Raw genomic sequence first — 21,494 nt, 5'->3', positions numbered from 1 at the left:
AGGGAAGGCACAGGCTCTGAATGCAAATGTCAAACCCAGACGTTCATGTCTTTGCTCCTAAATTATCAGCTGTGTGACTTTGAAATAGTCGCCTAGTGGGTCTTTATGAGTTAATACTCCTGTGTGAAATCATGCACGTCAGGCACTTAGCACTGTAATTGGTACATAGCATATGCTCAGTAGAGTTTGCTGTTACTAATATTACAGAACCCACAGACTAAGGTGTAGCTCAGATAATATTCCAGGGCATGTTTTTAGAGCAGAAGCAAAAGCTCCCATCCTTTAATTCAATTCTGCATCCTCCCACCCCCCCCCCCCAAAACTAGTACATAGTAAAGGATTTGTCACAACATGCAGAAATTTCTTAGCAAAAATCAGACATCATCCAGATCTTGAAAGAAGTGGTAAACATCATTCGATGGATGAAGGAGATCATCCCAAGTGAAGAGGTACCATGAGCAATAGTAAAGAACTAAGGACCAGCTGGGTGTCAGATGATCCTAGGAGGCAGATCTGATTAGAGCAAAGGGATCCCAGAGCGATGAATAAAATGAAGTAAATTTGCATCAGTGACTAAAATAGACAATACCATATTTTGTAATAGAAAAATGATTTAATTAAAAATACATTTGAGTGAGTAAGCTGTATGAAAAGTAAATACTAAAATGCAATTAAAACAGAACAGTTTCCTAGGGTAGAATTATCATTGAGTTAGTCCTAGATTTTTACTTTCACATAAATGTCGTAGGCCAAATATTTCTGTGGGGGGAAAAAAAAACAAAATCAACTCTAAATTATCTCTAGGTAACTTATCTATGTTGTGATTTGTCTGTTATAAGCACTTAATTATAGATTGTTCCCAAATTAGACCATTAACTGTCACATCTAAATTCCTTTGGCCAGCTGGTATTTATTTAAAAAATGTAAACAAGTTTTAATGTTAACCTCAACAAAAATTAAACTTAATTGAGGCAAATCTACCTCTGTTCCCATCTCAAAATTATTGCAAAGTGTAAAACTGGTTAGAATTTTAAAAATCCACATGCTAGTCAAATATGTTTTTAACAACTTTTCTATTATATAAATTTATTTCAGAACCCACAGCCATTTGGTTACCTATTGCCATAAGGTAACCAACACATGATCTTATAAGTGGGCTGAAAACATACTAAAGACATTCCTAAAAAAATTAGTAAAGAATTATTGCATGAAGAAATGTTATCGTTGCTTTAACTTTGCCATAACACAAACCACAGTCCTCCCACACTAAGGTTTTAGAACTGAAACCAAATAGTGATAGGGAAAGATATCCATGGAGGGTTCATGGTACAAACCAAATGGTTTTGATCCTGCCCTCTTAAACATTCTCTTTCTTCTCCTAAAAAGAGGAATAGAAAAGAAGATCCAAGAGAATAATAAGCCATCCTTTGAAAATCCTCACTCCCCTAGAGAGGAGCAAATCAAGAGCTTGAGGCCAGAATTGAGAGATGTCACTGGCAAATGGGAAAAGCTGTCTGTCTATGGAGGCTTTTCAGGTCAAGCTATTCTGAATTACCAAAGCATGCCAGATTTATGCACAAATCCTCCTAAGGTTTTGACTCAAAGGTATAGGTTTAGGGGAAGGTCATCTGAAAGAAAGTGAGATTTTGTTAAGCCATGATTGCATATTGTTCAATGGGGGGTTAGTGTAATTTTACATTAAATCTTTTAAAATATTTTGCTTTGTTAATATTAACAATATTCGATAGTGTTCATTAATAGTTTTCTATGGTTTTTTATTTTACCTTTACAATCCCAGTAAGGTGGACTCTTTTATTCTACTTTATAGATGAGAAAACCTGATAAAAGATACTGACAACACTTAAGAATAATGGCTTTGGGGCACCTGGGTGGCTCAGTCGGTTAAGTGTCTGACTCTTGATTTGGGTTCAGGTCATGATCTCATAGTTCTTGGGATCGAGCTGTGCTGACAGCATGGAGCCTGCTTGGGATTCTGTCTTCCTCTGTCTCTGTCCCTCCCTGACTCTTGCTTGCTCTGTCACTCACACTCTCTAAACAAACAAACAAACAAAAGAAAAAGAATAATAGCTCTGGGAGTCACAAGAGTTTAGGAACCTGACATGGTCACCTACTAGCTATGTGATCATAGGCTAGTTTCTTTATGTTTTTGGGCCTTGATCTCTTCATCTTTTCAATGGGAATAGCAACATATATGTCATATGGTTATAGTAAAGCTTAATGAGTGTATCTATATGAAGTACTTAATGCACTGCCTAGCTAAAAGTAAGCGTGAATAAGAGCTGATCTTCTGTTAATTTCCACTGTTACACACAGCAAATTTTTATGCTTAGATCTAGGAGAATGTAGGTGAGAATGAAGGTCTTAGTGTGGGTTGGATGCAGTGTGTGTCCCTGTCCTTCCCTCTCTGTCTGCTCTCTCTCCCTCCCATCCCCCATCCCTTCCACACATTTACACTTGAATTGAGTAATTCACTCCCAGGATTAAGATTATTGGTCTGAAATCATAATTAAGTTAGCTTGGGTCCACCTAGTATTCATGTGCCTTAACTGCAGGTCAGGCACCAAGCTGAAGGTCATTGTCAAGCCTCACAAATCCATACCTTAAAAATGAAAAATAAAAGTTTGACTTATCTGCTGTTGGGTCTTTCATACCACTCCATGCCGATCTTTTGTGCCACACTATAGGTTTGGCACAGAATTTCACTTAAGAGAAAAAAATATAGATACAGATATATAGATATATACTATTTTTTGTCTCATAGCTAAAAATTAGGTATCATGTTAACAAAAGAGACTGCTGCTTTTATCGGAATTGTATAATAGAAGTCTATTATACTAAAATCACGCTTGCTTAAGGTTTGATTCCATTTGAAACTAAAAGTCAGTAACCATTTTTTTTATGATCTTGACACCTATAAGCTATATTCAAGATTTTACATAGAATGTTAAGGATGTGTTAAAGGTTTAGAGGAAGACTATTTATTTTCATATGCGCTTCTTATGTTCTTAAGAAAGAGAATGCAAATCATTTTGTACTTGGAGACAGATGCTCTGAGAAATTTAAAAAAATTAAAACACTGCATAAAGATGTGACATTTCAAAAAGTTTTTTCTCTTCCTCTTGTTTCTATGTAGAACTAGTAAAATACCATTTAGAAGTGTATTTAGAATAGTGACAATTTAGATGTAAGGATTGACATGAATTATAGGAATTTGTTTCACAAACTTTGGCATATTAAAACAAATAATTTTTCGGGGTTCCTGGGTGCCTCAGTCGGTTAAGTGTCCGACTCCTTTGATTTTGGCTCAGGTCATGATCACACAGTTTGTGAGTTCTAGCCCCACATCGGGCTCTGTACTGACAGTGCAAAGCCTGCTTGGGATTCTCTCCCTTTATCTCTGCCCCTCCCCTCCTTGTGCTCTCTCTTTCTCTCTCTCTCTCTGTCTCTGTCTCACAACATAAATAAACTGAAAAAAAAAGAAAAAAAACCAACAAATAATTTTTCAAGGTCTAGTCCCTTGTGGCGTCTGGCCTTGTACTCATGCAGCAAGGACACAGGCACATCTAAATTATCAGTGGAGTTTGAGAAGGTTGTGAGGATGGGTGAGAGGTGTATGAAATTTAATTCTGGAAAGTCCATCTATGCTCCTTGAAATATAACCCTTCTGTAAAATAAGAAATAGGATTTTTGGTTCCAGAAGTTCTGAGTCTATCATACTTAAGGTGCAAACTTGAAACAATTTGCATTCATGAGTTTTTCCTTAGTACCTTCAGAACTCCCCTAACAAAAGCACATTTGCCTGTCAAAGAAGTATCACGATCTCTTTGAATTCCTAATACGATTTTATTTATTTGGAAGAAAAAAGACTTCTGTTTACAACGAGTAAGACATGGTGATGATGGGGTAGTGGTAGGATATATGTTTGTCTTTTAAATTAATATTTCCATGGGACTTAATGCGTAATTGGCCATTCTTTTTATATCATATCTTTTAATGCTTAAGTGAAGCTGATTTATATAATACATTTTAGATTTAAAGAAAAAAAAATCATGAAAACAAAAGTGAAAACTGCCAACTGATTAGCCAGAATTATTTTTGAACAGCAGGAACCCAGAACACATTCTGTCAAATGAAAAGTTCTATTCCAATTAAATTTCCAATTAACGTGCACCCTGTTGTCTCTTAGATATTGCCCCTGCCTGGACTGATAATTATGGACTACAAGGAAAGAAGATTTCCCTAAATCCTTCTGTTCGCCTTAAGGCAGAGAAACTGGAAATGGTAAATACTTTAAATTTCCCTTTTTCTTCCATAAAACAACAGTGAGAAAGTATTCTTATTCTTTGAGAGGATAAAGAACTAAAGCCATTACTTTCTTGAAGAGTTAACTTATTTGCAATTAAATGAATGGCAGTTTGGGTTTTAATTATTTATGTTTGAGTTGAGCAGCCAACTCAGGAGTACAAAATAGAAATAAAACCTTTGGTAACTAAATTGACACCAAATAATCAGTTTCCTCCTGTGCAGGAGTAAGACAAATGTGATGTTTTACAATGTAGAATCAAAGGGAACATGGAATAAATTATGACAAAGTGTATGTAAAAGCAGTAAGTGCGAGGAAACAACTCTCCATTATTTAAGCTTTTAAAAAGCAAAGGGAAACTAAATCCTAAACAACAAAATAGTCAGATGCTCACTAAATACAAAGAAGATGGTAGAATGTACTTAGAGGTGCCAAAAAATAGTCCTGGGGAGAGTAAAGTATTGTATGTAAAAGAAACCTCAGGTGATTAAAAAGGAAGAATTAAAAGTAGAAAAGCATTTTAGAGCTTTTCCTGTCAGGTCACCAGGGAGCTTACAGCAAAACTGTGCCGTGTTTTTTGTTTGTTTTTTAATATAAAAGTGGATGTAGGGTTGAAGGTCCACAGCCTCTGTTTTCCTGTCAGTTTTTGTGGATAAGGATTTTTTACATTTTAGGAGGAGTTGAAAATGCATAGCTACAATCAATACACATTGCACTTATTCCCATATTCACATCTTTGCGTGGTCCTATACCAGTGCCGTTTATGTAGTCAATTTAAATCTTAACCATTGTTCAAATTGTAACTCAGTTCCAGTCCCTGTGTCTATTATAGTTGTTTCCCTTGTTTTGCACATCTACATCACTTAACATCACATCGTAGTGCTGAATAACCTTATGTGTATTTTGTTTTGACAGTGAGATAAAGTTTCTTCACAGCAGTATCTAGTACACCCACCACTGTTTAAACACTTGGTTTGTGCTCATTAAAACTTTCCCATTATTAAGTACTTAAGATATCTCCCTTAGATTTTCAAACTCCTGGCTCTCTTCTGCTAACGTGTACTCTCTTTTTATTGGTGGCTGGATTATTTGAGGTTTAAAAAATCTATAAGTGACTAAAAAAATAAAGTTATTGTTTTTTAATGATGTTGCTTTAATATGCATTTCTGAACATCCAGTATTTAATACTAACCATTTCTCTGGGTAAGGAGAAAGTTATCCAGCTAATAACTACTTGGCAGCCTTTGTTCTTTTATTTGATTTAAGCTTTCCTAGTGATGAGGGAGCATAGGGCAAGCTGAGGGCAAAGTACAGGCTAACAGCATCCCCCCCTCTAGGTGGGATGTGTGTGATATTCCTCAGACACTCCTGGCTGCCCAAGAACTGGGGAAAGGAAAGAAAGCAAGTTGTTGACTGATAGAGATCACAGTCATGCAGGATAGGTGTCTGCTTCAGTTTTATGGGTAAATTAGTAAACTGCAAGTAAAAGGCAATCTTATCCATACCTAATCTCCAGAAACCTACAGACTCTGTTTCCTGGAGCCCTAATATCACCCTCATCAAGATGTAAGGGGGTTTAAGTGACGGCCATGGTGATGTGGGAAACAAAGGCAAATGAAAAATTAAATTCCCTTACTGCCTACAGTCCATTGACAAGTCCTTGAACCAGGCTGAGTGACCTCCCTCTAGGAGCTCAGCTGCCTCAATGATGACACTTTGCTAGGGACAAAAGGGAATCTTGGCTTAACATTAGTCCTGACACCCCATCCTGTAAGTCTACTTTAACATATAAAAATTCCTTTGGTAACCTTCCTTTATCTCAACTCCCTCAAGATATATGCTGGCAATCATACTCCAAGCATATGACTCCCTGATGTACATCTGAAGGGTCTCATGACTAGATTTTACTAAACAGTAATAAATAGCATTTTCCTAACAACAGCTAGCCCCTCAAGGTCCTGGAAACCTTGCTTCCAAAATTCCTTAGAGACTTATACTGTCCCTAACACCCTCCCAACCTGAGGGTAGACAGTTACCCGTCACAACCCCAGTGCAGCTCTTTCTGCCCATGGGTCCTGTCCCCGTACTTTAATAAAATCACCTTTTTGCACCAAAGACATCTTCAAGAATTCTTGCTTGGCCATCAGCTCCAAACTCCCATCATCACCCCATAACCACATGACTAGCACATGCTGTTTTTTAATCTAATTATCTTAGAGATAAGAAAATCATTTAAATTTATACAGACTCTGAGAAATTTGAGTTGTTTTACTGTTGAATCAGAATTTTTAGGTTTTGGTCCTCCTTTTAGCCTAAACAAATTGTTTTTCTGGAAAAATAAAATGGCAGTTTTACAGTAATGGCAACCCATGTTCTGTGTAAATTCAGCGTTTTTATTCAAAATATATTAGTGACTTTATTTAGTAGAGCATTCTTTGTTTTCAGAGTTTGAAACTGTATCTTACTTAATAAGATTTTTTTTCCCCCAAAATCCAAATTAGCTCCTATCTACCCAAATATTTGCTGAGCTACCTTTCCTTTTTCGTTTAGTTGCATAATAATATAATAATATCTGTATCATTCCATTTGAAATAGGTCCTTCTATTTCAGTTGCTACTTTGCAGACAGATTGAGTAACAGATAAGGCCAATGTGATCAAATATTTAAAATGAAATAAAATTATCTTTTTCCTTTATCTTCTTTAAATATATTACATATAGCATCTAGGAAATTATTATAATAAAATTTCACAAGGAAAAGGTATTGACTGACCATGTGATTATTAAGTAATTAGCCTACTCAGTACAATTATTATGAAAGACGAGAGGTTAGAATTTGCTGAAGCAAATTACCTGTCAAGACATATACATATATGGCATTGTCTTCATGAAATCCTCTATGTTTTACTAGTCTACTTAGACGATTTTGTATCAGGATATACTGGAAAGTGATTTCTAATACAGAACTACTTATCTCTTAATTCCTTGCCTGAAAAATGGATTGCCTTTTTGCCTGAGGATGATGTAATTTTACAGATTTTTAAAATAAGTTCACCATAGTTATTTGCAGTGCCATATTTTTTTAAGTATTTTTATGAGTACTGTGGGTCTCATTTAATCCTAATGTTAAACCTGTAAGTAGACATGGTAAACACAGCAAATAGGTATACAACTTATTAGATGGCTTGAAGACAAAGAATTACTGTACTTGTATGCTATCTGTATTTTTGTACCTAAGAAAGATGCTTTGGGATACAGATGCCATTTCGCTGATATTTACATTACCTCTTGCCATTTCTGTAACATTTGAAGAAAGCTGTAGTGAGCAACGGCATACCCAGTGTCTGATTACAGTTAATGAGATGTTCTTTGTATTAGGTTGGGAAGTATGTGATGAATATTGTAAAGAAGTTAATTTTTTTTTTTAAATTCATCATTCAGACATTAGAGTTAAGGGCATTTATATGTCCAATTAACAAATTTGCATTTTTGCCAAAGGTTAAAAGATGACATTCATTATTATTCAAGAAATTTTTGGAACCTATTTTTTGACCAGAAATAGATTATTTCCTGCTTATATTTATGAGCTTACCTCACTGACATGCTATATTCATCTAGAATAAATTTCTAAAGTTTAGCTCTAAGTCAGTTTCCATTGTAGCTGATTTTATTTTGTAATTATTATTAGTATAAAAATAATCATATACTTTTATTTATTTATCTATTTTTAGAGAAAGAGCACAAGTAGGGGAGAGTGACAGAGAGGCAGAGGGAGGGAGAGAGAATCTTAAGCAGGCTCCATACTCAGTGCAGAGCCCCACAGGGCTCAATCCCATGACCCTGGGATCATGACCTGAGCTGAAATCAAGAGTTGCATGCTCAACCAACTGAGCCACCAGGCGCCCCAATAATAATCATATATTGCTTACCTTCTGTGATAGGTGTTTTGTTTGCTTTACTTCTGTAAAGTTGTTTTTATTTCTTTACGTGAAAATATCAGTCATACACAGAATGATTATATTGTGCATGTACAGCTTAAAGAATACTAAAACAAACACACCTGTACCCACCACATAGCTAAGAATGAGAATTTTTGACATTGCCTGTGTGTTTCTTCTTGATCATATACACCTCTCTCTCTCCCCAAGAGATAACTCTGCTCTAAATTTCAAGCTTATCATTCATATGCTTTTTAAAAGTTGATTTACTAAAACATGATGAGGTCAAAGTGTTTATTTACCTTCATCTGTACTTGAGGTGTTGCCAAAATTTTCACTTCCTTTTCTCTGGTTCCTAAAAAAATGCGTGACTCATAGTAACTGCTCAGAAAGTAATTGTTGGATTGGTGCATTGATTTGTAAAGTAGCATTCCCGTTAGTCTTATGCAGACGTTCCCATAGCTCCACATACTTAATAGTTTGTGTAATTATAATACATTTTTATTTATTTCTACCATTTTATTAAAATAATACTTTTGTTCTATTACTTCTTCCCCTTCCCCCTTTATTGTATTCTTTGGTTTGGTTATGTTTGAATATTTGGTTGGTTGTTTTTGCATTTTATTTTTTCTCCCCTAACTTATTTAGAAATTATGAGGCACCTGGGTAGCTCAGTTGGTTAAGCATCTGACTTCAGGTCATGATCTCATGGTTTGTGGGTTCGAGCCCCGTGTTGGGCTCTGTGCTGACAGCTCAGAGCCTGAAGCCTGCTTCCGTTTCTGTGTCTCCCTCTCTCTTTGCCCCTCTCTCACTCATTCTCTCTCTCTCTCTTTCTAAAATAAATAAACATTTAAAAATTTTAAAAAGGAAATTATGCCTTCTTTTGCTATTCTTTTAGTGATTACCTTAAAAGTTCAACATGTATCTTGAACTTAATCAGTCTAAAGTTAATAAAATCTTCACCGTTCTTTTGAACATACAGGGCATGTATGATACTTTAACTCTGATAAGTCTCTTCCAAACTTATATGCTTATTATTGCTTAGTATTTTAGCTTTAGTGAGACATTGTTTCTTTCTTTTTAAAAAATTTTTAACGTTTATTCATTTTCGAGAGACAGAGCACAAGTGGGAGAGGAGCAGAGATAGAGGGAGTCACAGAATCTGAAGCAGGCTCCAGTCTCTGAGCTGTCAGCACAGAGCCCCATGTGGGGCTCAAACCCATGAACCACAAGATCATGACCTGAGCTGAAGTCGGACATTAAACCGACTGAGCCACCCAGGCACCCCGACATTGTTTCTTTAGTTCACTGTATCTTTGCAGCCATCTTATATTTCCTGTTGAGTTTCTAATTTGTTATTATCTACCTGCTATTTTTATACTAATATCTTGATTTACCTTTTTTTAACTTAAAAAAGATAAAATATAGTACATACATATAATGGACTGTTATTATTGAGCTATAAAAGGAATAAAGTTCTTAATTTTTTTTTTTAACATTTATCTATTATCAAGAGACAGAGAGAGACAGAGCATGGGCAGGGGAGGGGCAGAGAGAGAGAGGGAGACACAGAATCCGAAGCAGGCTCCAGGCTCCGAGCTGTCAGCACAGAGCCTGACGTGGGGCTCGAACTCACAAACTGCGAGATCACTGGCCTGAAGCGAAGTTGGACGCTTAACTGACTGAGCCACCCAGGTGCCCCAAGGAATGAAGTTCTAATGCATGCTCCAACATAGATAGACCTTGAAACATTAAGCTAATGAAAGAAGCAGACAAAAAGCCACAATGATATGATTCTATTAATATGAAACGCTCAGAATTGGCAAATCCATAGAGACAGAATATAAATCAGTGGTTGCCTGGAGCTAGGGGGACAGGGAAATAGCAAGTGACTGCTGGTGGGTATAGAGTTTCCTTTTAAGGCAATGAAAATTTTCTACAGTTTGTGGTGATTGATGTCCAACTTGTCAATGTACTAAAAACTATGCAACTATACCCTAAAATCATGAACGTTATGATAGGTGAATTACATCTCAAGAAATCTTGTTATTAAAACAAAAAGTTACATGTTGATTTGTATAGTATGATACTATTTATACAAAACCCAAAACTTAAAATATTTTATAAATATATATTTAAAAAATATGAAATAATGGTATACAAACATACCTGGCAATTGTCCATAAGAGACTCCATAAAGAGAATATAAAAAAGTAAAAGGTTATGCCAAAAACTGGGAGAAAATATTTGTAATACTCATAACATTAAAAAATACTGCTATCTAAAATATTTTTATTAAAAAATTTGTTTTAATGCTTATTTATTTTTGAGAAAGAGCGAGAGAGACAGAGCATAAGCAGGGGAGGGGCAGAGAGAGGAAATATAGAATCTGTAGTAGGCTCCAGGCTGTTACCTGTCAGCACTGAGCCCGACATGGGGCTCGAACACACGAACTGTGAGATCGTGACCTGAACCGAACTCAGACACTTAACCAACTGAACCTGAACCACCCAGGCGCCCTGAAAATATTTTCAGAAGTCCTACCATCATTCAAAAAAAAAAAAAAAAAAAAAAAGAAAAGGAAAAAAGACCCACCAAAACTACTCCTAAGTAAGGAGTAAAACCCTACAGAAAGTTTTAGATGTGTACAAGAATGTTCATTGTTGCATTGCTAGAAAGCAGAAAACCCCAATGTACAGGAGTGAGGGATGAATAAATTGTGGAATGTTCCTCTAATCAGATATTTATCAGTGAAGATGAATATGCGGATGTTACAAGAGTACATAGCAATATGGAGGAATGATGAAACCATTCCTACTCTAAAGGAGTAGGAATATATGACCTGAATTCAGCAGTACTGGCAGTTTTGTACTTCTTAGATGGATTTATGGAATTTTTAAGTTATTTTCCTGCCTTAAGACATGTATATCTGTTATATATTTGTTTTTAATATATATCAAATGTTATATAGTAAAATACTTGGGAATATTAAACCAAAAGTGTGACAGGTATTACCTGTAGGGAGAAATTCAAAAGGTTAAAAGAAATTCAAAAGTTAAAAGTTATACAATGTTTTGCTATATTCAAAATTTGAAATATATGTATACTTAAGTGCTAATGCACTATGACAGCAGTTTTGAAAAGCATGCAAGAGATGTAAAATATACAGAATAGAAACCTATAATATGTTAATACTTTTTAAGTAATGTACAACACTGTATGTAATAATTGCTGTAAATAAACACATAATTTATGTATATTTAATATATAGGTGTATGTATATTCATTTAAAAATTTAGAAAATTATACATCAAACCATTAACAGTGTTTGTCTCTGGAGCAGTAGTTTTCAAGGATAAAGGGCACAGTTTTTTGTTTTTGTTTTTGTTTTTTTGCCTCAGGGGACATTTCGCAAGATCTGAAGACTTTCTTTGTTTTCACATTTGGGAGAATGTCACCAAATTTAGGAATCACTAGCAAAAATATTTCTTAAAACCATGTATGACAACTTAAAACATATTGCTAAGTAATTTATGAGTTAAAAACATTGCTGATAAACATGTAAAAGAAGTTTAATCTCACTTATAACGAAGGGAATTTAACAAACAACATACTATTTCATATTCAACATATTAACAAAATTTAAAGTGTGAAAACAGCAAGTGCTCTTAAAATATAGAAAAATAAAAGGGCTTATATACTAGTGATGTGTGTAAATTGTTACAACCAGTGTGAGAGTAATTTTACAGTATCTAGTAAAGTTGACGATAGATAGATAGATAGATAGATAGATACAATATATAGATACAATACATATGTGACTCAGCATTTCCTCTTCTAGGGATATACTGCAGAGAAATTTTCACACATCCACACAAGAAGATATGTATAATGTTTTGTAATAAAAAATAAGTAGGAGTAATGATAAAAGCCCATCAATCAGAGAGTATATAATTTATATTCATACAGTGGGATACCATTTAAAGTTAAGTGAACTAGTTTCACAGATAACAATATTGAGCAATTATGAAATCATAGCATTAAAGTAAAAATAAAAATAATTTGTAAGTGTATCCATTTGTATTATACTATTGATGTAAAATTTTAAGTGCACAAGAATACATAACATTAGGGAATACATGTAGTAATGGTATCAAATCATGGAAAGGAAGGATACACCAACCTTAGGATAGTGGTTCCTGCTGAGGAACAATGGAGAAAGCTTTCAACCAAGTCTATAGTGTTTATTTCTTAATATATATATATATATATATATATATATATATATATATAAATATCAAGCAAATATCAATGAGTATTTGAGTACATGGATATTCTTTGTATTACTCTCCTTGTGGTGTGTGTGTGTGTGTGTGTGTGTGTGTGTTTGTGTGTGTGTGTAGCGTAGCATTTTTATAATTGAAGGAAAAGAACATCAAAAGTTAAGACCAGGGGTGCCTGGGTGGCTCAGTCGGTTGAGTGTCCAACTTTGGCTCAGGTCGTGATCTCATGGTTCCTGGGTTCGAGCGTCATGTTGGGCTCTGTGCTGACAGCTCAGAGCCTGGAGCCTGCTTCGAATTCTGTGTCTCCCTCTCTCTCTGCTCTTCCCCCAGTTGCACTCTGTCTCTCAAAAATGAATAAACATAAAAAATTTTTAAGAAATGTTAAGAACCAGTATTCCATGTTGTGTAAGGCAAATATTTATGACTGTGTAGACAGAGGAGGCAGATGATACTTAGCTAAACTCTAAAATAACTTTTTTTTTTTTTAATTTTTTTTTCAACGTTTATTTATTTTTGGGACAGAGAGAGACAGAGCATGAACGGGGGAGGGGCAGAGAGAGAGGGAGACACAGAATCAGAAACAGGCTCCAGGCTCTGAGCCATCAGCCCAGAGCCCGACGCGGGGCTCGAACTCACGGACCGCGAGATCATGACCTGGCTGAAGTCGGAGGCTTAACCGACTGCGCCACCCAGGCGCCCCTAAAATAACTTTTTAATGAATTTTTCCTAATATTCTTCCTTCCTCCTGTCTCCTTCTCTCACTGTGCCCAACCACTTATACATTAACCAGTTTGTTTTTGCCACAGTATATCCTATACACACTTCTATTAAATTTCGTATTGCACTAATTACATTTATTCACATGTTATTCTCACCCTAGAAACCATCACTCTTTTTAGAGTAGCAGCTGTGTCTTCTTTGTGTGCCCCTTTGCATGGTGTAGTGCCTGACAATTATAGTAAGCATTGAATAGATATTTGGTAAATGAACTGATGAATGACTGAGCGGATTTTGAAGGAGGGAGAAATTTATAAGGAATAATTACCAATATTAAACTTTGCCTACTTTTTTGTTTTAATATGATTGACACAAAATATATTCTTGCCCAAATCCAGTAAGGGCATCTAATCAGCCTCTATATTAGTTAAGATTAGGTTTTGCTATATATAACTGGAGAACCTGAAATAACAGTGGTTTCCACTAGAAATTTATTTCTTTCACACTAAAAAGAAGCTTTAAAGAAGGTGGTCCAGGGCTAGGATGGAAGTTCTATAGGTCAGAGACCCACGTTCCAACTATCTTTCTGCTCCACCAAAGTGGCTTATGAACCAAGATGACTACTTGAGTTCCAGCATGCTCCCACCCTCCTTGCCTTCTTTCCTTCCTTTCATCTTTTTTCTCTTTTAATTAAGCCCAAAGAGGGGAGAGAAAGAGCCAAGAATAGCCTACACCTACTTTTGAAAGCCTTCCTAGAAGTATTCCACAATACTTCACCTTGTATGTCCTTCGCCAGTGCATAGTCCCATGGCTTCATCAAGCCCTCAAGTGGGCTGGGAAATATCTTTTAGCAGGATGGAAGTGTTGCTAGCTAAAACTTGTGGTTATGTTGCTAAAGAAGAAGAAGAGAATGAGTATTGGAATACAACAAGCAGTCTCTGAATACTTAATCTGCTATGGGTACTAAATTGAGGTAGAGAAAAGAAAAGGAAAAAAAGAAAAAAAAAATGGCAGAGAGAGGTAGGTTCCAGAGAAAGCTTTCTACTTTACTATTTATGTAAGCCTATCGATAAATAACCCAAAATTAGAATATTTATCAACTTTAGTTTTGGTCTCAAGTATGTTAAAAAAAATATATCCATTTTTATAGTGCCACTTTTAGAAATTAATGTTTAATCTGATTTAGTAGAATTTCCTTGCTATTTTTCTTCTGTACCATACCACATATTTTAAACTAAGAAATTGAGTTTTGGTTCTAGGGCTATGCTTATAAATTTGGCATCAGCCAAAGTGCTAGTCTTGCAGAAAAAAAAGCCCCACAAAGCAACTGAGGTGGTGGTGGAATCAGGCTAATATTTTATCGAAAATTAATTCATAAATAGTCAACAGACCCTCTCTGGGCATGTAATTCTTGTCACTGTTCCTGATACTGATTTTTTTCACTGGGTTGTAAAATAAAGTTGTAATGAAAAGTTTTATCCTTTAGAGATTTGAACAATTGCTTCACTTGAGTCCTTTTCCTTCCAGGCTCTAGATTATCTTGGTATTCAGCCCACAAAGGAACAACACCAAGCCCTGAGACAGCAAGTGCAAGCAGACCCAAAGGGGACAGTGTCTTTTGGAGGTAATATTAGGTTTATCATGTTGTGTCATCACAGAAACTCGGTGGGAGAGTTATAGTGACCTCTTTTTATTAGGAATGCATCTTTGTAAGGAAAGAGAGAAAAATAAGACCATATCTATTTCAAGTTCCTTAATCACTATCCTAAAATGTCAGCTACAAATACTGGCCTGGCTGGGTCAGCAGAAAGGAGACTTTCCTAGAATCTTCCAGCTCTAAAATATCATCATCCTATCATACCTTTTTTATTTTTTACTTATTGTGTAAACATTGCTTTAGTAATAACAAAAGAAATAATGTGAATTATAGAAGTCCTAACTAACTCCACTACTATGAATTTCCATACTTTTTTCCAGCTAATAAGACAGAATAAATATTTTTATGGTACTGTATAATTATTCTTATAAAATTAGCATGATATTGACATACTTAGTTGATGTACTATAATATTAAGCCTTTCCACTTCTGGGATTTTAATAGTCTCTCAGTAGCTGGTATTATAGGTAATTCTATATTTAACATCATAGTTTTTTTCCTGCTTAGATAAATTCCCACAAGTGGTTTATACTTCTGATAGGTATTGATAAGTTGTTTTCAAGAGATATTTTACATATGAATTTGTTGAATTAACAGTTTTTTGTATCCTTGACAGCATTCAGTATTTAATTTTTTTCTTATACAGTAGATGAAATATTGTATCATTTTTAAAGCATCTGTATTACTAAAAAAGAATTCACTTTTTGGTTTCAAAGTGATAAAAAAAAATGTTTCCTTTCCTCTCCTTTTGAAAATCACCCCCAAATAATGAAGAGAACAAAAAAGAAATTGCATGTATAACTAAAACCACAATATATAAGGACGGAACATGGATGAAGAAACTAAATGAATTAGTAAATAGAGGCAACAAAGCCCATGTGTCTGAAGAGATGGGGGAACCACAATGGAGAACAAGCTGATTTATCACTGAAAAGAATTAGGAATTAAAAGTATCAGGTATTTCTGAAGGGTAGGTATAGGCAGGGCATTTCAAATAGGATTGTTAGAAATCTGTGCAAGGAGTATTTATGCTATTACCTGCCTCCTCTCAAGCAACCCAGGATTTAGCACTGCCTTATACCTGCTGAGGAAAAGAAGTATATCCTCTTGGGAAATTAAACCAGAGAGATTCTGAACCTATAGCTGCCAGCGGTCAGGGAATTTGGAGGAGTGTATGTTGAGTTATCACTCACAACACACACCCAGATTGCTTGGTGAATTTTGCAGCCATGTTTATAGGCAAGACCCAAGGTGTCAGTTGGCCACCTGATTGCTCTGTAGGGAAACCAGCCAGTTGACAAGGCAAGTTATGCACACAGGATTTCCAATGCGTGTTTTGGTGGTGATTCTTCTTAAATATGCACTCATAGCCAAGGGTCACCAGACACTTGCAGAAATTCTCTGACAAAATATAAGAGCCCCAAACTGTCTGACAAAGAGAAAAACAGGAACCCTGAAAAATGAGGAATAATGCAAGAGTGGGAGAGAACTTCAGACAAACCATAATGAACATCTCTGAAAAGGTAAACAAAGATAAGGCATCCGTGATATAAAGAGTAAGATATTATAGACTAGGAACAATCAGAGAATACGAAAAGGATCCTTGGAAATTAAAAATATAATAGCTAAAATTCAAAAATCTGAGGATGGATGGGTCACACTCATGTCTGAAGAAGCTTACAGTTTGCTAGCCAGCATCAGGCTTGGAGTTCGACCTTCATTTGAGTCCTGCTCTGCTACTTATTTGCCAAGCAGCCTTGGGAAGTTTGGCAGTTAACTTCTCTTAGCCGCAGTGTGTAGAACAAAGAGGATGAGAACCTACCCATCCTCAATGGGAGGATGAAATAGCAAAGCACTGTGCCTAGCACAAGAAGGCTGTTCCGTGAACATTAGCTGCTGCTATTATTATTTTTGTTAAACCTCCGGTTCCAGCTAAAAAAGCTACAAGTCACAATATTGTCGTATATTTCAGAGGAAGTTCTTGCTCGTAGTAAGAGTTGGAGAAAATAGATGTACCTACGATATGTATGTGCTTTATTGTTACTTAACTGATTTAGTTACCTCAGCAGATTTAACTCAAGTAAGTTAAAACTGGTTTATCTCTTACTTACTTTTTATTTGAGCTTATATTTGTCACTTCAGTTAATACCACTTTAAGGTAATTCATTGAAGTAAATTAAATTTGAAACGTTAGTTTTAATGCATAGCTTCAACTTCATTTAAAAAAAGGTAAAGATGTATTTAGATGAGGTGAAATGTTGTGTTCCTACTAAAATGTGTTCCATTTCAGATTTTGTCCAGGTTGCCAGAAACTTGTTTTCCTTGCAGTTGGATGAAGTAAATGTTGGTGAATGCGAAATTTCCAACATACTAGATTCACAGGTAGAGTGTGCCCTATAGAATTGTCTTGATTGTACTTGGATCATAAGTCTTGAATGTTGTATGTCTTATATGTAGCCTTTATCATTTTTCACTTTAAAAAAATTATGCAACTAGTATATGCTTCTTCATAAACAGATAAAACATAGATTAATGTAACATCACAAGGAAAAATTTCATGTCGATCTCTCCCATCCCTCCTCTCTTCATTATTTCCTTATGGTACTCCCTAAATTTGCCACAGGAAAAGTACTCATAAGTGTATATCCTCTGAAATTTTACAGTCTGAACCATATTCATGTGTCAGCGTCCAGATCAAGAAACACAACATTAAGGAAATACATTACTAGGACCCTGATGCTCTCCCACCCCCAGGTTCCTTTCCTGTTACTTCTTTTCTTCCCCACGCACCTCCAGTCAGGGTAACTCTTTTGCCTGTTTTTGTGCTTTCGAAAAAGTGGAATTGTGAAGGCTATTAACTTCACAAGCCATTTGTTCTACTGAATTTTGACATTTGTATTATCAAATTTTTCAGTCCTTTTTATTACGGAGTTTTTGTGTTACTGTGTTTTTCAGGAAGATCTTTCCAATTTATACATTTAATTCACTCAAAATCTATGCTTGTCTATGCATGAGTTAGGGCCCCAAATGGATAACCACTTGCCCATTTTCCACCGTCATTTATTTGATAACCGTCCAATTTTGCTAATTTTTAAAAAAATTTTTTTTGATGTTTATTTATTTTTGAGAGATAGAGAGACAGAGTGTGAGCAGGGGAAGGGCAGAGAGAGAGGGAGACACAGAATCCGAAGCAGGCTCCAGACTCTGAGCTGTCAGATGTCAGCTGTCGATGCGGGGCTTGAACTCACAAACCACCAGATCATGACCTGAGCCGAAATCAGAGTGAGATGGTTAACCGACTGAGCCACCTAGCTGCCCTTGTCACTAATTTGAAATACAGACTTTATCCTATACTGACTCTCTATCTAGATACACAGATCTGTGTCTAGACCCACTACTCTGTTCCAATGATCGATTTCTTTCAGCCAATACATTATTATTTTAATTATTCTAGCTGTATATTTCTAGATATTTCTAGGTTCATTGTTATCTGGTAGGCTAAGTCCTTAATACATACTTTTTTAACTTCTTGGTTTTGATCTTCTAGATGATCTTTGGAATCATTTTTGCCGTGGTAGTGAAAATTGAATTGGGACTTTTTAAAATTGGAATTGCATTGGATTTAGAGAGTGGTTTGGGAGAGCTGAATGTAGTTTACCTCTCTATTCATTTAGGTCTTTGTTGATATTTTGGAAAGAGAAAATTATGTCTTGCTTCATATGTGTCTTGAATATTTCTTATTACATCTGAAGAGGTATGCTCTAGCTTTTGTTGCTATTAGAAATGGCTATTAGAAAATTAGAAATATTTTCTAATTGGTAATAAAGATAGTAGTTATTTTTTTAAAGATTTTCTTTTTAAAGTACCTCTACACCCAACTTGGAGCTTGAACTCACAACCCCAAGATCATGAGTCACATGCTTCAACGACTGAGACAGCAAATGCCCCAAGGTATTAATTTTGGAATGGTTATTTTGTGTGATGCCACTTTATTGAACTCTCTTATTCTAGTTGTTTTTCATTTGTCTTGGGTTTTCTAAGTAGGGCATTCTAAATTAATTACATTTTTGTTTCTTCCACAAAATTTTACTTTTTTCCAATTCTTGTTGGAACTGGAGCTGCAAAAGTGAGCTAGAAATAAATTTTCATGATATTTGAGCCATTCTACATTTTTAATTCTTAGAAAGAAGCTAGCACTATTTTATTTAATAAATAAGAGTTATAATATTTTTATATCTGCTTATTTACAAATTATTTTAAATTTATAAATTAAGGAGAGAGGAGAGAGCCTGAGGGGGGAGAGAGAGACAGTCTTAAGCGGGCTTCATGCTCAGCACAGAGCCCAACACGGGGCTTGATCCCACAAACCTGGGATCATGACCTGCGCTGATATCAAGAGTTGAAAACTCAACTGACTAAGCCACACAGGCGCCCCTTTTGAAAATTTTTATTTATTTATTTATAGCTGTTTAAATTTTTTTTTTTTCAACGTTTATTTATTTTTGCGACAGAGAGAGACAGAGCATGAACGGGGGAGGGGCAGAGAGAGAGGGAGGCACAGAATCGGAAACAGGCTCCAGGCTCTGAGCCATCAGCCCAGAGCCTGACGCGGGGCTCGAACTCTCGGACCGCGAGATCGTGACCTGGCTGAAGTCGGATGCTTAACCGACTGCGCCACCCAGGCGCCCCTATTTATAGCTGTTTAAATAATAGAAGCTGTATCTGTTCCTTTAAGGTTTGAAAATGTTTCATATGCCAGATGAACCTGGGCCATTGTTGGTAGAGAAAGCATGTCCTATTTTTTAATGTCTTCTAAGGTTATTTTATTCAAGTTTTTGTCCTTTTCTTGAATAATTCTGTTAATGGACATCTTCCTAGAAAATTTTTCCTTTCATCAGGATACTAAAATTTGTTAAAAAATAACTCAGAATTTTATTTTTAATATATTTTAACAGTACTGCTCTTTATCTCATAGATGTACTATACAATTTTTACAAAATCTTCACACCCTCCAGTTTCTATAGATCATATTTTAATTATCTTTCAGTGTATAATATTCCCATTGTGGTTGCTTATTTTGAACTGTATTAGACAGTTTCTAATTCTATAGTTCCCTTTCAGTTGCTGATTTCTAGTGTACTTCACTGACTTTAGAAACACTTTCTCTGTGTTATTAATTCTTTGGTCATATATACAACAGAAATTAGTAATAAATTCTCTATGGTATTAATCTTTTGGATATATATCGAGCATATAGTCAATTTTATGAAATATTTCTTTTGAGGGGCACCTGGGTGACTCATTGGTTAAGCATCTGACTCTTGATTTCAGCTCAGGTCATGATCTCATGGTTTGTGGGATTGAGCCCCATGTAGGGCTCTGTGCTGACAGCACAGAACCTGCTTGGGATTCTCTCCCTCTCTCTCCACCTCTCTCTCTCTCTCTCTCTCTCTCTCTCTCTCTCTCTCAAAATAAAATTTTGAAAATTAAAAAATTTTTTTCTTAAAAATATTTTCTTATTCTTATTGTCAGAAATTTATAGAGGTGCCTGGGGGCTCAGTTGGTTAAGTGTCTGACATCAGCTCAGGTCATGATCTTGCGGTTTGTGAGTTCGAGCCCCACGTTGGGCTGTGTGCTGACAGCTCGGAGCCTGGAACCTGCTTCGGATTCTGTGTCTCCCTCTCTCTCTGCCCCTCCCCAGCTCACACTCTGTCTCTTTCTCTCTCAAAAATAAACATTAAAAATTAAAAAAAAAAAAAGAAATTTATCATCTTTCCTTTTTCTCTGCTCTTGTTTTTATTCTATATTACCCTAGAATATTACCTTGATATATTATAATTTCAAGAATACAGTATGCCTAGGGGCGCTTGGGTGGCTCATCCTCCCAGGGTTGGGCATCCTACTTCAGCTTAGGTCACCATCTCAGAGTCCGTGAGTTTGAGCCCCCCACCAGACTCTGTGCTGACAGCTCAGAGCCCGGAGCCTGCTTTGGATTCTGTGTCCTCTCTCTGCTCCTCCCCCATTCACGCCTCTGTCTCTTTCTCTCAAAAGTAAATAAACATTAAAAAAATTAAAAAATAAAAGAATACAGTATGCTTAAATATCTGTCAGTGATCATCTGATCATTTTATTGCAAAAATTTTAGATAATTAAAATGTATGTTTTAATTCAATATCTTCATAAGCTGTGACATTAAAATTTTCTTCTGAATTGAGTAATAATTATACTTATTGGTACACAATCAAAAAATATAAATATATCAATTTTGATCAATTATTTTTATAAAGGTACTGTTTAAAATACAAATTCTGGGGCGCCTGGGTGGCGCAGTCGGTTAAGCGTCCGACTTCAGCCAGGTCACGATCTCGCGGCCCGTGAGTTCGAGCCCTGCGTCAGGCTCTGGGCTGATGGCTCAGAGCCTGGAGCCTGTTTCCGATTCTGTGCCTCCCTCTCTCTCTGCCCCTCCCCCGTTCATGCTCTGTCTCTCTCTGTCCCAAAAATAAATAAATGTTGAAAAAAAAAATTTAAAAAAAAAAATACAAATTCTTACTTCAGTGGATGGATTATTTGTAGTCC

At 35.8% G+C, this 21,494-nt stretch overlaps 1 protein-coding gene across 9 annotated transcripts in view; it reads left to right on the top strand.

The window, feature by feature from the left end:
- The window catches only part of STXBP4 (syntaxin binding protein 4), a 182,102-nt gene that overhangs the window by 31,830 nt on the left and 128,778 nt on the right, over positions 1-21,494 (top strand). For all 9 annotated transcript variants that reach the window (XR_007146874.1, XR_007146877.1, XR_007146875.1 and 6 more), the window contains 3 exons: positions 4,208-4,302; positions 14,789-14,885; positions 17,209-17,300. Coding sequence is in view for 6 of the 9 variants with exons in the window: in XM_047832841.1 (XP_047688797.1) it covers positions 4,208-4,302; positions 14,789-14,885; positions 17,209-17,300 (284 nt within the window). In the remaining 3 variants the exon portion in view is untranslated. The remainder of the gene's footprint in view (positions 1-4,207; positions 4,303-14,788; positions 14,886-17,208; positions 17,301-21,494) is intronic.

Source organism: Prionailurus viverrinus, chromosome E1, assembly GCF_022837055.1.
Source record: "Prionailurus viverrinus isolate Anna chromosome E1, UM_Priviv_1.0, whole genome shotgun sequence".
NCBI lineage: Eukaryota > Metazoa > Chordata > Mammalia > Carnivora > Felidae > Prionailurus > Prionailurus viverrinus.
This window is presented reverse-complemented; position numbering and strand designations above follow the sequence as displayed.